Consider the following 16923-nt stretch of genomic DNA (forward strand, 5'->3'; position numbering starts at 1 on the left):
TGGGCTGAAACTAGCAAAACACACTTGCGTCGCTCCTGGCGGGTGTATGATAGGGCCCTTGATGTGAGACTGAGATCATGTGAGTAATATTGGACTGGTCTCGGAAAGGGCGAGAACTCTTACTGTGGATGAGTGCATGATTGTCCTCTTTGCTCCCTCAGCGGGTGGAGATCTGACGGTCTCTCTGACGGAGGGTCTCGCTACTCTTGAAGGGATTCACCTGGTGTGTCCGAATGTGCAGATCTCTGGGATTGACCCCAGCAACATCAACAACATCACTCTGCAGGTACGGCTCGGCCCGAGAGAGACTGCTGTGCTGATCGTGTGTGTAGGGCTGTGTGATGCTGTAGGGGTGTAGCCATACCCTCACGTCACGATTCGATATCACTGAACTCTCGATAGCATGTTATTGTGATACTCCAAGAATATGATAAAAGGTCAACCAAAAATGTACTGTTCATAAAAATGCTACATTTGATATTACATTGTGTGTGTAAATGAATATTCTTGGTGCTGGAAACCCAATGCAGGACAATAGAGACTCCAGGATAAACAAGTTCATGATTCTGAAGCTGAAATACTGAATTATTGTAGATGAATATGATCTCTGTCTCTGACTAGATATATTAAAAATAATGTCGGCCACTTTTACTGGTAACATCAGACATTTGACATTATCAGGACTCACAGATATTCCCCCATTGCATTATTATACATTATATTCAACATTATATATAGCAGTTTAATGTAGTTCTGACACTAAAACTTTGTATTGCGATATATGATGCCGCTTTGTTCTCTGTGTTCAGATCGACCCCAGTATTCTCCAGCAGACGCTTCAGCAGGGCAGTCTGCTGTCTCACTCGCTGACGAGCGACTCGAGTCTGGCGCCGCACGCCACGGCTCACCTCATGACTGACGGAGACGCCAGTGTTTCTGCCGGTGTGGTGATCCACCCGCTGACGGGTCTCTCTCTACAGCCTCCAGCCTCCACCATCAGCCTGAGCAGCGAGGACCACAGCGGTCAGTGTCTCTGCACACACACATCTCACACACGTCCACCTCACATCTCACACACGTCCACCTCACACACGTCCACATCTCACACACGTCCACATCTCACACACGTCCACATCTCACACACGTCCACATCTCACACACGTCCACATCTCACACACGTCCACCTCTCACACACGTCCACATCTCACACGCGTCCACATCTCACACGCGTCCACATCTCACACGCGTCCACATCTCACACACGTCCACATCTCACACACGTCCACATCTCACACACGTCCACATCTCACACGCGTCCACATCTCACACACGTCCACATCTCACACACGTCCACATCTCACACACGTCTACATCTCACACACATCCACATCTCACACACGTCCACATCTCACACACGTCCACATCTCACACACGTCCACATCTCACACACGTCCACATCTCACACACGTCCACATCTCACACACATCCACCTCACATCTCACACACGTCCACATCTCACACACGTCCACATCTCACACACGTCCACATCTCACACACGTCCACATCTCACACACGTCCACCTCACATCTCACATTTTTAAAGAGATTCATTGCGAATAATGGACATTACAAGCACTCTAAAGTACAGTAAAATAAAAATACAACTTTTTATTTAATTATTCATGGTTTGTACAAGGTGCCTTAATTACTTGAAGTACTTGAATTTGACTTTTGGAAATTTAAGTCATGGCCATTTTTATAAAGAAGTGCTTGAATTATTGAAAGGCAATATATGGGAAATTTATTAAAAAATTTATTGATAAAACATTTTCACACTGATATATCACGTCTGATATAGATATACAGTATAGAGGCATTTTGCATGGCTGTGAGTGTGATATTTCTCATATAAATATCCAAGTATATGATAAAGCTTTCATTTTTCAGGTCAATCATTTATTCATGTGGGAAAAAGTCACTTTGAATAAGAAAGCGATGTCGTTGTCATGGTGTCCTCTAATGGTTGAAGTCACCGCAGTCACTGCATCTGCTGCACTTTATCTGTACCATTGTTTTATTCGCTCATTTGTATCTATTTACCTTTTTTAAGAATTTAAAAGATAATGAAGAAAGATGTTGTTTGATAAATGAGATCTCTGATTGTAGTCCTTGAAAAAAAAAAAAAAAAGTAGTGCTTGAAAAGTCCTTGAAACATTCTGTGAACAAACAGCTTCTTCTTTGATCTTCAGTGGGTATCTAGAACACCTGAGAGCTGAGTGTTAGTTCAGCTTGTGCGTGTGCGTGTGCGTGTGTGTGTGTGTCAGGTTCTCAAGTGTCCAGCAGCAGACCTCCAGAAATCACTCTGACCATCAACAACTCCAGTCTGACTCAAGCGTTACAGACCAGTTCATCATCCACTGGCACCAGCACATCTGAGATCACGCTCACTATAGCAGGTGAACGCACACACACACACACACACACACACACACACACACACACACACACACACACACACACACACACACACACACAAACACAAACACTCACTATAGCAGGTGAACACACACACACACACACTGCTGCACGACACAAACACACTAATTAAACACTTGATAAACACTTTATTCCCAGTAATGAACACGTTAGGCACTTTATTTCCACTCTTCAAATATTCTCTTATGTTAGTATTCTTCTCTCTGAGCTGATACTCGATGGGAGAATGGAGAGGAATGAGATTGTGTTCACACTCTACGCGTCTCACTCTCCACACACTGGTCCTGTTAGAGAGGTTTCTTCTGTAGTTCTGTCTGTCAATCACACACTGGTGGGTCATCATCGTATCCTCATGTCATGATTCGATACATATCTCCATTCTGAACTCTCGATACCGTATTATTGCGATACTCCAAGATATATGATAAAAGGTTAACAAAAAATTTACTGTTTATTAAAGTGCTAAATTTGGCTTTACATTGTGTGTGTAAATGAATATTCTTGGTGCTGGAAACACAATGCAGGACAATAGAGACAGCAGAATAAACATGTTCATGATTCTGAAGCTGAAAATACAGAAATCCATGATATACATTGATGAATGTTTTTGTATTGCGATATATTGTGACACCCCTAATATTCATGAAATAATTGGCATTCAAATGTAAACAATTAAGATCAAACTCACCTGTTAGAATCCTAAAACAACACCAGATCTGACACACATTTGACTCATCGTGGTGTGTGTGTGTGTGTGTGTGTGTGTGTGTGTCAGGTCAGGATCTGTTGCCTCATCACTCCTCGACCGCGAGCATCAGCCCTGGGCTCAGACTGGCTCAGATCAGCAGCGATCAGCTCCTTCCTCAGAGTTCTCCTCCCTCGGCCCTCACCGGTGAGACACACACACACACACACACTGACGTACTACAGTTAATCCCGTACAACACTTTTCTTATCAGTCCGGGCCGAGATGGAGTTTGGCAGCCTGTTGTACGGGATTACCGTGTGCACTTCTGTGAGGGTAACAGAAGTACAGGGCGATAGAGTTGCGATAGACGTATGTTTACTAGTAAGTGTGTGTATTCTCCCATCAGTCAGTGCTCTCGCTCCCAGCACCTCCCTGTCCTCGCAGAGCCTGGTGATGTCATCGGGGGGCGTGGCCAGCGACGGCAGCGTGACTCTGATGTCATCGGGGGGCGTGGCCAGCGACGGCAGCGTGACTCTGACTCTGTCCGACACGCAGATCCTGGACACCGTCTCGCTCAACCTCAGCACACAGGTGAATAATGCTCTCAGATGATACACAGTCTCTTGAATTTAATGGTAATAGATAAATAAAAGATTTGTGAGTTTTGACAACATGATCGTTTAATTAAAGAGGACCTATTATGCTCTTTTACGCCAGTCGTGATGTTGCGTTTGGTCTCTTCTAGAAGAGGTTCCTTTCGAGAGCGGTAACTTCAGCATTGCGTCAGCTATGCCGCTGCGGGAACTCCCTTCTCCACTTTTGTGGAGATCTTATAGGCTAACGCCAGCTTGGAACAGCTGGCCAATTGTTGCGAAGTATGCAAATACTGAAAGCCTCGTGGGCAGTATAAAATGCAGAATCTTTTTATTCACGCTGTCATCATTGAAGTTGCACCTGAGGACTAGTTACCTTTTCTTCCTCGCATCCGATGGCTACCCTGCAGGATTTGTGCGGGCCCCATCGAGCCGCCGACACCAACGAGTTCTGCGCCGACCTGCCGGTGCGCACTTGAGCACCTGGAGGGTTTTTGCTCATGCTATTACGGGGTCGAGGCCCACCCTGCCCCACCGGTGACGACGAGGCCTGGGGCCGATGTCCTTTGCCGTCGCCACATTCCACCGGTCCTTTTCGGGTAAGCGCTGGACTCGACATGGAATGCTCCGGACGAGCCTACAGGAACAAGAGTAAGTTGGAATCCTAGGTACTTCCAGTCTGGCCACCGCTCTCCACTATTTTCTTTCTGGCCTCATTGGGAACGCAATTTTTTTAACGCTAAAAGTCCCCAGTCGTGGTCTGCACCTCCATCGACGTGCGTCCACGCTGCCACACAGGGCACCTTCTCCCACGTGTACGGTGCGGAAGCCCACGGCCCTGTGTGCATGCCCTCCTTCGAGGAGGCCGTCGGCGCGCACCTGTGCCTGTGCCCGTCTCTGGGCGCGTATCTCAGCCTGCCGTCCAAGCCGTGCAAGTTCCCGGCTCATCTGGCTGACAAGGCCTACGCTTCTGCAGGCGAAGTGGCATCCGCTCTGCACAACAGACATCGCGCTCATGTTTACAAAGCGCTCTGCCCAGGCCATTGGGCTTCATGGCCGTCCTTAACAGACACCTGTGGGTAACCCCTAGCTAAGCCCGTCCTCGCCCTGCCCCAGAGCAGCGTAGAGTTGCAGTCCGTGCCTATAGTGGCCTCCCGATGGAAAAACACGTGAGTACCAATATCCCCCAACGTCAACGTGCAATATACTTATTGAGCATATTAATATACTAATATCCCCGCGGTGTCATTTCCCAGGCACGTGGAGAGCTATTCCACCGTTTCACCTTGACTAAATTGAACACAGGTATTCCCTTCAGTTCAGACGCAGACCAGCCCGCTTCAGCCGTGGGTCCGTCACTGACTTTGCCCCAAAATGCCCCGTTCTGAGACAGGAAGTTCACTGCCTGCTAGCAAAAGGAGTGATAGAGCATGTCAGGAGAGCGGTTTTAAAGCCGCTATTCCGGGGTGCCCAAGAGGGATGGAGGACTCGGTCTGATACTGGACCCAAGATCCCCAACCGAGCACTTCACAAGCGCACGTTCAGGAGGAAAGACCCCCCCTTAACGTGTGAGCTTATTCGTCGAGGTCTATCGCCTCGTCATGGGCCAAGTAAGCACGTCTTGGTAACACTTTACAATAAGGTTCATTAGTTAACTACATTAGTTAACGTTAACTAATAATGAACTGCACTTATAGAGCATTTATTCATCTTTGTTCATGTTAATTTCAACATTTACTAATACTTTATTAAAATCTTGTTAACATGAGTTAATGCACTGTGAACTAACATGAACAAACAACGAACAGCTTTATTCATATGAACTAACATTAAGAAAGATTAATAAATACTGTAACAAATGTATTGCTCATTGTTAGTTCATGTTAGTTAATACATTAACTAATGTTTAATAAATGAACCTTATTGTAAAGTGTTACACACGTCTTAGTATGTATGTTTTGCAACCAGCTGATCGTTACAGAACACATTCGCCAGGTTTTACAAGCGAATGTGCCGTCCCTGGCGTCTCAAGTGCTTTCGGTGAGTGATTAAACTCACTTATCTCCTAGTCTTGAGTCTTGACTATGTGTTTGCACAGTTGTTAACGCTACGGCTGTTGATGCTGTGCTTGTGTGCATACCGTTATATGATCACTGCTGTTGTGCTGCCCTGTATTATTCAGTGCAACTGGCTATTCTGATCTGACTACGTCTGTTCACAGTTGTTACCGCTTCGGCTGTTGATGCTGTGCTTATGTGCAAACTGATGTGTGAGCACTGCTGTTGTGCTGCCCTGTGTTATTCTGTGCAGCCTGATATTCTAGCTGATGTGCAAATTCTGGTGTACTTGAGCTGAGCAGCTCATTGACTTGGCCCTGCCTGTCAGCTGTGAGCACTCCTAGAGGAACAACGCTATTGGCTGTTGTTCTACTCTGTGATTGGCGTAGTCTTAGCCCGGTATCTTCGGCCTGATCTTCACCTCTGCACGGTGGGATTGGTTCTGTTCCCGCAGCGTCAAGCTGATGCGATACTGAATTTAAATGATTGTTTAATGGTGGCAGGATACTGATGCCGACCCCGTGATCCCCCGTGTCAGATGTTTACTGCTTCCTGCAGCACAGACTGGAAAATAATGTGAGTTTGCACCCACGCTGAAAGGGTACGTGGTCGCTACTGCTTCGTTTTGTTCCCCGGTTACAACATCAGGTTGACCTTGATCGGAAGGCATGCTCTGGGGACCAGATTTCTCAGGGGAGCGAGGAGATTATGTCCTTCACGGCCGCCTTCAGTGCCGCCCTGGGATCTAGCTCAAGTTTTGAGGCCTCTCTCTACCGCAGTTCGAGCCCTTGGTTTTCGATTACCGTTAAGGAGCTCTCCCTAAAAACGGCTCTGCTCCTTGCCTAGCTAAGCGCATTGGCGACTTACATGCGTTCTCATGGACGGTGATATTATCTGTTTCGGACCCGGAGACTGCAGTGTTACTCTCCGGCCGAGACGGGGCTACGTGCCTAAGTCTCTCTCTACACCCTTCAAAGCACAGGTCCTTTCTCTGCCCGCTTTATCTGCTGAGCTGTCGTCCTCGCGTGACGCTGACGCTCAGAGCGCTGTTTGCCCTTCAGGGCTTTGTGGATGTATGTCAATTGTGCGCCTGCCTTCCTTCAGTTGGACCAGCTTTTCGTGTGCTTTGGTGGATGTACTAAGGGAAAAACGTGAACCGTCTTAAAACAGAGACTTTCTCACTGGATTGTGGACGCTGTCGCGCTGGCTTACGCGTGTCAGGGAAAGGATTGTCCTCGTAACATCCGAGCTCATTTGACGAGGGCTGTTGCCTCTCCGTGGGCCTGTATAGAGGTATGTCTATTCAGGATACATGCTTTGCTGCTGGTTGGTCTTCTCTTCTTCTTCTTCGGCTGGTGTAGCTTGGCCCCGTTTTCTCTGGGCTTATCTTCACACACCTTCTGAAAAGCACACTGTGCTCTGATTGGTCGGCTGGAGCGGTGTGTTGTGATTGGTCAAGCACTTTGAGCGTGTTTGGGAAATGTCACAAAGATATTAAACATTTTATTTACCCACATGTAAAGATTGTTGCATTGGCTGGTTGGCATGCACTAGTAAAGCTTTACTCAAATCTTTCGAAAAACAGTAATAATACAAATCAAAATATAATAATCCAATATGAAAAGCTGTGATATCAGAGTGTCTTTCATGGGTTATCCAAGTGGACCTGATGTCCACATTTCTTAATAACTGTTGTTTGTTGTGAGACAGTCATGTATAACTTTATTGATCTAAGATGTGTGGTTCAAACTGATTCTTCCAGGTGCTGCACTGGGTCTGATGTGGTGGTGTTTGATTTGGGCACACAGATGATAGATCAGTGTTTGATTTCTGCACACACACTGGGTCTGATGTGGTTCGGTTGATTTGGGCACACAGATGATAGATCAGTGTTTGATTTCTGCACACACACTGGGTCTGATGTGGTTCGGTTGTGTTTGATTTGTGACACAGATGCTGGATCCGCAGCCGGAGGAGAAGGAGGCCGAGCCGAAGCAGAAGCACCAGTGTTTCTACTGCAGTCAGACTCTGCTGACGGCCAACGCTCTCCGGAGACACTGCAGGCAGGAGCACGGCAAGGAGCGCTGCCACGTGTGCCGAGTCTGCAGCAAAGCCTTCAAACGGGCCACACACCTCAAGGTATCACACACCTGCTCCACACACACCTCAAGGTATCACACACCTGCCCCACACACACCTCAAGGTATTGTCCACACACACTCTCTTACAGTGCTCCACGCACACCTCAAGGTATCACACACCTGCCCCACACACACCTCAAGGTATTGTCCACACACACACTATCTTACAGTGCTCCACATACAGTTCAAGGTATTGTCCACACACACTCTCTTCAACTCAAACAAATTAAAAGTAATTTAAAAAGCGCAACACACCAAATGTTTCAAGTGGTTTCCCCAAATTCAACTGAAAATGCAACTATTAGAGGAACACTCCACTTTTTTTGGAAATAGGCTAATTTTCCAACTCCCTGAGAGTTAAACAGTTTCACCGGTTTCGAATCCATTAATTTGATCTCCGGGTCTGGCGGTAGCACTTTTAGCATAGCTTAGCATAGATCATTGAACCTGATTAGACCGTCAAAAAAATTACCAAAGAGTTTCCTATTTAAAACTTGACTCTTCTGTAGTTACATCGTGTACAAAGACTGACAGAAAATGAAAAGTTGTGATTTTCTAGGCCAATATGACTAGGAACTAAACTCTCATTCCTGCCGTACAGCAGCGCAATGACATTACACAGCGCCTGAAAGTAGTCCCCATCTCGCTAACTTCCAGCGTGACCGGCACTAAGTCTGTAATATCATTGCGCTGCTGTACGGCAGGAATCAGTTCCCTGTGTCTAGGAATATTTCACTATATTTCTGTATCCTGTTGCGGAAGGGCGATGATATCTTCTCTTAACTTTTTGGACCATTCTTTTGACTTAGCCATATTTCTAACTTGCAGTCAAGCTTGACGCTCAACAAACCTCGCCAGTTCAGATACTTCATGTGTTCTAGCTCAAGCACACCTGGAGCAGCTAATGAAGCCCTTGATCAGTGAGATAACGCCTGTTCTGCAGATCTGTGCTGTTGTGAGGGATGTTATTCAGGGGGGTGAATACTTTTGAGACTGCAGAAGTTATTCAAATGTGCATTTTCAGTTGAATTTGGGGAAACCACTTGAAACATTTGGTGTGTTGAGTTATTTCAATTACTTTTGTATGATTTGTTCATTGCAAACAGCTGGAAGTCTGTAGATTTTGCCATCTGTAATGATTAGTCCACTAAGGCAAGTTTTTAAGAACCCATATGCAGTTTATTTACAAATAATCAAAACGTGATCAAACATAAAACAATGGCATGAACTCAAAACACGGACAAGACTAGAACGCTTATCAACAATGGTTACACAAATTTGTAATGGGGGTTGAATTATTTCGACTATACCATCCATCCATCCATCTTCTTCCGCTTATCCGGGGCCGGGTCGCGGGGGCAGCAGTCTAAGCAGAGATGCCCAGACTTCCCTCTCCCTAGCCACTTCCTCCAGCTCTTCCGGGGGGACACCGAGGCGTTCCCAGGCCAGCCGGGAGACATAGTCTCTCCAGCGTGTCCTAGGTCTTCCCCGGGGTCTCCTCCCGGTGGGACGCGCCCGGAACACCTTCCCGGGAAGGCGTCCAGGAGGCATCCGGAACAGAAGCCCGAGCCACCTCAGCTGACCCCTCTCGATGTGGAGGAGCAGCGGCTCTACTCTGAGCTCCTCCCGAGTGACCGAGCTTCTCACCCTATCTCTAAGGGATCGCCCAGCCACCCTGCGGAGAAAGCTCATTTCGGCCGCCTGTATCCGGGATCTTGTCCTTTCGGTCATGACCCAAAGCTCATGACCATAGGTGAGAGTAGGAACGTAGATTGACCGGTAAATCGTAATAAATTACTGCAGAAGCTGCACCGATCCGTCTGTCAATCTCCCGTTCCATCCTTCCCTCACTCGTGAACAAAACCCCAAGATACTTGAACTCCTCCACTTGAGGCAGGAACTCTCCACCAACCTGAAGTGGGCAAGCCACCTTTTTCCGACTGAGGACCATGGCCTCGGATTTGGAGGCGCTGATTCTCATCCCAGCCGCTTCACACTCGGCTGCAAACCGTCCCAGTGCATGCTGAAGGTCCTGGTCTGAAGGGGCCAACACGACAACATCATCCGCAAAGAGCAGAGACGAAATCGTGTTGTTCCCAAACCCGACACCCTCCGGCCCCTGGCTGCGCCTAGAAATTCTCTCCATAAAAATTATGAACAGAACCGGCGACAAAGGGCAGCCCTGCCGGAGTCCAACATGCACCGGGAAGAAGTCTGACTTACTGCCGGCAATGCGAACCAAGCTCCTGCTTCGGTCGTACTTAGCAAAGGACCCCGGACCCCATACTCCCGGAGCTCCTCCACAGGCCGCCACGAGGGACACATTTGAATGCCTTCTCCAAATCCACAAAGCACATGTGGATTGGTTGGGCAAACTCCCATGAACCCTCCAGCACCCTGTAGAGGGTATAGAGCTGGTCCAGTGTTCCACGGCCCGGACGAAAACCGCACTGTTCCTCCTGAATCCGAGGTTCTACTATCGGCCGTATTCTCCTCTCCAGTACCCTGGCTATACCTGTATATTAAAATAAATATTTAATGTTTTTCTGGAATTTTTGCTTTAAATTAAATTAAACTGAGGAATATCTAGATGTCATGACCTGACTTATCACTGAACCACATTGAGTTCACTGAGCTCCAGAAGAACCACACATTTATTTCACTAATGTTTGTAGATGCAGACTGCGATAGTAGAGGCTTGGTTTATACTTGAATTCAATAATTTAGAGGAGTGTCCCAATGCTTTTGTCCACATAGTGTATATCCGAGTGCATAACTTTACACTGTAGGCATCTCCTGGCTATTATGGTCACAACATGAGTTATTTTTCTTTCTCTCACCAGATGGCAGCAATCTGCCCAATACATGACCCGTTCTGTCATATGCAGAACAGTGGCATAAACCAACAAACAGAAATCAACAATTTACAGATATTACTTTTTCAAATTACACAGTCAAAAAACATGTTTTATATATAGATTATATTTAATTCTACCCAATTATATAGAAATCATAGCAGCACAATGCATGAATAAACACATAATAACAATCACTTTTTCCCCATGTAAAAATATTAATGTTGACACTTCAAAATGTCCTCTATTAAAATCTCTTATTTCACAGCACATATTGACACCCCATGACCAAATGTTCCTCTAAATCCATAATTCATGTCATATTCCCTTTATAAGTACAGTACATTACTGTTTCCCATTGTTTTTTACAAACAGAGACTATATTTAGTTCTCTGTTGATCGACAGCATGTCACAGATCATCTTAAGTCTGCTATAGATGGTATTATAAGTGTCACTCTGACCCTGTAATGACCTGTTGTCTCTTTCAGGAGCACGAGTATGTCCATAAGAAGGGACCCAAAGTCAGCGCTCAGAAACCCAAAGTCTTCAAGTGCAGCAACTGTGACAAAGCCTTCGCCAAACCCAGTCAGTTAGAGAGACACAACCGCACACACACAGGTAACGCTCGCTCGGCCCGGCCTCCTCCTGCAGGACTGTCATGTGGTCATTAACCCTCTATGGTGTATGCATTATGTTCTAACCATGAAACAGGTTTTCAAATAATTTTTTATTAGATGAAAAAGCTTCAATCATACAAATGCAAGAAACATTTTTTTTTAAAGGGAATTGTTTGGGAAATGTTGCTATGTGGCTAATACAGGGCCATATGTAGCAAAATAAAGTGTTTGGAACATTTCATATAGATTTTTGCAAATGATGTTTTTTGACTTCTTCAGACCCTATAGTTTGCAAAACGTCTCGGTTACGTATGTAACCCTCGTTCCCTGAGTACAGGGAACGGAGACGTACGTCGGGTTACCCTGACGAATTGGGATCACGCTAGGGAGCCTATTACCTTCGAGAAACTAAACAAAAAGCCAATGAACATTGGCATGCAACATTTGCATTCCGCGGACCCGCCCGTCAGCGCGGGTATAAAAGCCGGAAGTAAACATTGCATCATCGCTTTTCGCTGAGGAGCCGAAGTAACGGACCCCTGCGAAGGTACAGCCCCATGGCAAAGGGACGTACGTCTCCGTTCCCTGTACTCAGGGAACGAGGGTTACATACGTAACCGAGACGTTCCCTTTCGTCCAGGGAACTCCGACGTACGTCGGGTTACCCTGACGAATTGGGATCCCTAATAAAACGCCATGGTGCTGGCCCCTTCCAGTGCCCAGCTAAGCCGCCCTACAGCAGTTTCAATAAATTTCGGGGGCTGCTAGGAATCCACTGCTGTTCCGCAAGACCCACACAGAGGACATTGGATAACACTGGGAAGCGTGCCTCAACCCCGGGGGGGAGGCACACTACGGAAAACCAGGATGCCTGAACTGGCCTGGAATACTATATGAATTCACATAGTGAACATATGGAGTCCCTGAGATGGTCCCAACCATTGGAATTGGGAGCGCATACAACAAGGACGACGGCGCGAGTCCGTCAGGGGAAGACACGGCTGGACTGCACGTGGCAAAACGGTACTCAAGACCACTGAACACCCAGTCTGCTACGACTCTTGCTAGAGGAGCAAACCTGGCGCCAGGCGGTCCGCTACGCCGGGCGCCGGGGGGGTGATGGAGGAGCTCAACGAGGTTACCACTTAGGGGCCAGCGGAGCGGAAGAGACGCACTTATCTGATTACAGAGTGGCGCAGCAAGCCGACACAACCTATTCCCTCGACCCACTGGACGAAGCCAGAACCCGGGAGGAAACCGGTTCCACACGGAGGTTATAGAACCTAGCAAACGTGTTAGGTGTCGCCCAGCCCCCAGCTCTACAAATGTCTGTCAGCGAGGCGCCTTGAGCCAACGCCCAGGAAGCGGCAACACCTCTAGTTGAGTGAGCGCGCAACCTGGGGGGACAAGGCTCACCCTGAGCCTCATAGGCTCGGGTGATGGCATCCACTATCCAGTGGGCTAACCTCTGCTTGGAGACGGCCTTCCCCTTCTGCCGGCCTCCGTAACAGACAAGGAGCTGGTCTGAGGTCCTGAAGCTTTGCGTTCTGTCAACGTAACACCGCAAGGAGCGGACGGGACAGAGAAAAGCTAGGGCTGGGTCTGCCTCCTCCTGGGGCAGCGCTTGCAGGTTCACTACCTGATCTCTAAACGGAGTGGTAGGAACCTTGGGCACATATCCGGGGCGGGGTCTCAGTGTTACGTGAGACAGGCCCGGCCCGAACTCTAGGCACGATTCGTCGACCGAAAATGCTTGCAGATCCCCGACCCTTTTAAAAGAAGCCAATGCTAACAGGAGCGCTGTCTTAATAGACAGGATGTCAAGCTCTACTGTCAGCAAAGGCTCAAAGGGAGGACTCTGGAGAGCTCTCAGTACCAGAGTCAAGTCCCAAGGGGGTACAGAGTGTACAGGGCGAGGAGGGTTTAACCTCCTAGCACCCTTCAGGAATCTGATGACCAGGTCGTGCTTTCCCACCGACTTATCGTCAACTGCATCGTGATGCGCCGCAATGGCAGCGACATACACTTTGAGGGTTGAAGGGGACAGCCTACGCTCCAACCCATCTTGCAGGAAAGAAAGCACAACGCCGATCGGGCAAGTTCGGGGGTCCTCCTGACGGGAGGAGCACCAAGCGACGAACAGGTTCCACTTCAACGCATAGAGGCGCCTCGTAGAGGGGGCTCTAGCGGAAGCGATAGTGTCTACCACTGCCTGTGGCAGCCCACTCAGAACCTCCGCGTCCCGTCCAGGGACCAGACATGGAGTTTCCAGAGGTCTGGACGCGGGTGCCGTAGAGTGCCCCGTCTCTGAGAAAGTAGATCCTTCCTCAGAGGAATCGGCCAAGGAGGGGCTGTCGAGAGGAGCATGAGTTCTGGGAACCAAGTCCTGGTGGGCCAGTAGGGCGCCACTAGCAAGACCTGCTGCTCTTCCTCCCTGACCTTGCACAGAGTCTGCGCAAGAAGGCTCACTGGGGGGAACGCATATTTGCGTAGGCCCCGGGGCCAGCTGTGAGCCAGGGCGTCCGTGCCGAGGGTCCCCTCGGACAGGGAGTAAAACCACTGGCAATGGGTCGTGTCCGGAGAGGCGAACAGGTCGACCTGTGCCGCTCCGAAGACACTCCAAATCAGCTGGACCGCCTGGGGATGGAGTCGCCACTCTCCGGGCAGGGGGGTGAACCGTGAAAGCTCGTCGGCCACACGGTTGAGAGCCCCCGGCACGTAAGCGGCATGAAGCGACCTCAGATGCTTCTGACTCCATAGGAGGAGGTGGGAGGCGAGTCGCGACATACGACGGGAGCGTAGACCACCTTGACGGTTGATGTACGCAACGGTCGCAGTGCTGTCCGTACGGACCAGTACGTGCTTGTGTCTGAGAACCCCTACGAGGCGACACAGAGCTAGGCGTACTGCTTGCAACTCCAGGCAGTTGATGTGCCAATGCAGCTGGGGCCCCGTCCACAGACCCGAGACTGCATGCCCTTTGTACGTGGCCCCCCACCCCGTGGCCGAGGCATCTGTGAAAACCACAGCATGCCTGGAAACCTGGATCAGGGGCACTCCAGCCCGAAGGAACGCAGGGTCCGACCACGGGGAGAAGGTTTGGCGGCAGTGCGGGGTCACTTGGACCCGGAACGTACCACTCTGCCACGCCCACCTCGGGACTCGATCGTGAAGCCAGCGCTGTAGCGGTCTCATATGTAACAGGCCGAGCGGTGTAATTGCCGCTGCGGCCGCCATATGCCCCAGGAGCCTCTGAAATTGTTTCAGTGGAACCGCTGTCCTGCCTCGAAAAGACCTGAGGCAGGTGAGCACTGACTGGACGCGCTCCTCTGTGAGGCGCGCAGTCTGGGCGACCGAGTCCAGCTCCATACCGAGATAAGAGATCCTCTGCGTGGGGCAGAGTTTGCTCTTGTCCCAGTTGACCTGAAGACCCAACTGACTGAGATGCCGGAGCACCATGTTCCTGTGTTCGCACAGAACATCCCGAGAGTGAGCTATAATGAGCCAGTCGTCGAGGTAATTGAGGATGCGAACGCCTTGCTCTCTCATGGGAGCAATGGCCGCCTCCGCGACTTTCGTGAAGACACGGGGGGACAGGGCCAGCCCGAAGGGTAGGACTCTGTACTGATACGCTCGACCCTCGAACGCAAACCGCAGGAACGGTCTGTGTCGAGGAAGTATCGAGACGTGAAAGTAAGCGTCCTTCAGGTCGATTGCTGCAAACCAATCCCGGGGACGGATGCATTCGAAAATGCGCTTCTGCGTGAGCATCTTGAAGGGGAGTTTGTGCAGGGCCCGATTCAAGGAACGCAGGTCCAGGATCGGTCGTAACCCACCGCTTTTCTTGGGTACAATGAAGTAGGGGCTGTAAAACCCGGACCTCATCTCGGCAGGAGGGACCGGCTCGATCGCGTCCTTCGCCAGCAGGACATCGATCTCTTTCCGCAGGACAGGGGCATCCTCTGACCGCACACGGGTGAAGAGAATGCCCCTGAACCTGGGAGGCCGGCGGGCAAACTGAATTGCGTAGCCGAGCCGAATGGTGCGGAGGATCCACCGGGACGGAGCTGGAAGCGCTAGCCAGGCCTGCCGCAGAGCAGCAGCATCCGTTTCCAGGTCGCCCGTCTCAGGAACGACGTCCACCTCTCTTCTTCCTGGAAGGTGCAGGTGGCGTCGGAGCGGGCTGGGCCGCCCTCTTACGGCCCGACCTCCGTCCCCCAGGCTGAGGCTGCTGGCCTGGAGGGGGAGCGGCCGCAGGAGGACGACCTCGGCGACGAGCGGCCGGAGGCTGTACAGCAACAGGAGTTGGGCCAGCAGCGGCTTTCCTCCTGTGCAGGACATGCCGCATAGCTTCCGACTGCTTCTGGGCGGCGGAAAACTCTTGGGCCAAGTTATCCACCGCCTCGCCGAAGAGGCCCCCTTGGGACACGGGGAAGTCGAGAAGTTTGTTCCTCTCGGCTTCCCGCATATCCGCAAGGGTAAGCCATAGGTGGCGCTCCTGGACCACAAGCGTGGACATCGCCCGACCCAGCGAACGTGCGGTAACCTTCGTCGCCCGTAGAGCGAAGTTGGTCGCCGCACGCAGCTCCTGCAGCAAGGCTGGGTCGGGACCACCCCCCTGCAGGTCATGGAGTGCTTTGGCCTGGTGGACCTGAAGCAGAGCCATGGCATGCAGGGCGGAGGCGGCGTCTCCACACGCCTTATAGGCCTCCCCGGTTAGACCCGAGGAGAACCTACAGGCGCGGGAGGGGAGTGAAGGGGCACCCCGCCAGGTGGAAGCGGTCTTCGGACACAGCTGCATCGCGATAGACCGCTCCACTGTGGGGATTCCCTCGTACCCGTGCGCCGCCCCGCCGTCAAGGGTGGTGAAGAGGGAGGGGCGAGGAGGCCCCCGCCGGTACGCCAGAGGCGCCGACCAGGACTTCCTCAACTCCTCATGCACTTCAGGGAAGAAAGGCACTGGAGCGGTACGCGGGGCATCCGCACGTACCGCAGCAGGCCAATCATCAGGCCGCGAATGCGAGGGCCCGGGCGGAGGGTTCCACTCGAGTCCCACATTCGCGGCCGCCCTTTCGAGCATAGCAACCACCTCGGGATCAGCGTCAGCTGCAGCCACCGCACCCGAAGGGGGTGGAGCCGCTGACTCCTCACCCGAAGATGATTGCACCTCTTCCGATGCCGCGATAGACATCTGGTCCTCCGGGGGCGCTCCAAAGGAAACAACCGGAACCGTGCGGGACGGCCCCGGAAGTTCCGCCGGAAGCGCCGCTGGCAGCGAGCTGCTAGAGGAGTGGGAAGCTCGCGAGGATGTTTCACCACACGAGACATTCCGCACTGTAACCCTCATACGCTCACCAACGGGAATGACCGAAGTAGCCGCCTGTCGAACTGAACCGACAGACGAACTAGATCGAGCATTATCCGAAGGGACTCCCCCATATTTCAGGGATCTCAGTCTCGAGCGGAGCGTCGCGAT

General features: G+C 50.5%; 1 protein-coding gene across 3 annotated transcripts in view; it reads left to right on the forward strand.

Annotated features, from left to right (window-relative positions):
* The window catches only part of znf236 (zinc finger protein 236), a 78836-nt gene that overhangs the window by 48216 nt on the left and 13697 nt on the right, over nucleotides 1-16923 (forward strand). For all 3 annotated transcript variants that reach the window (XM_079625474.1, XM_079625475.1, XM_079625476.1), the window contains 7 exons: nucleotides 162-286; nucleotides 810-1023; nucleotides 2324-2455; nucleotides 3271-3387; nucleotides 3590-3774; nucleotides 7787-7972; nucleotides 11319-11448. In XM_079625474.1, coding sequence (XP_079481600.1) covers nucleotides 162-286; nucleotides 810-1023; nucleotides 2324-2455; nucleotides 3271-3387; nucleotides 3590-3774; nucleotides 7787-7972; nucleotides 11319-11448 — 1089 coding nt within the window. The remainder of the gene's footprint in view (nucleotides 1-161; nucleotides 287-809; nucleotides 1024-2323; nucleotides 2456-3270; nucleotides 3388-3589; nucleotides 3775-7786; nucleotides 7973-11318; nucleotides 11449-16923) is intronic.

Source organism: Phoxinus phoxinus, assembly GCF_949152265.1.
Source record: "Phoxinus phoxinus genome assembly, chromosome: 10".
NCBI classification, from domain to species: domain Eukaryota; kingdom Metazoa; phylum Chordata; class Actinopteri; order Cypriniformes; family Leuciscidae; genus Phoxinus; species Phoxinus phoxinus.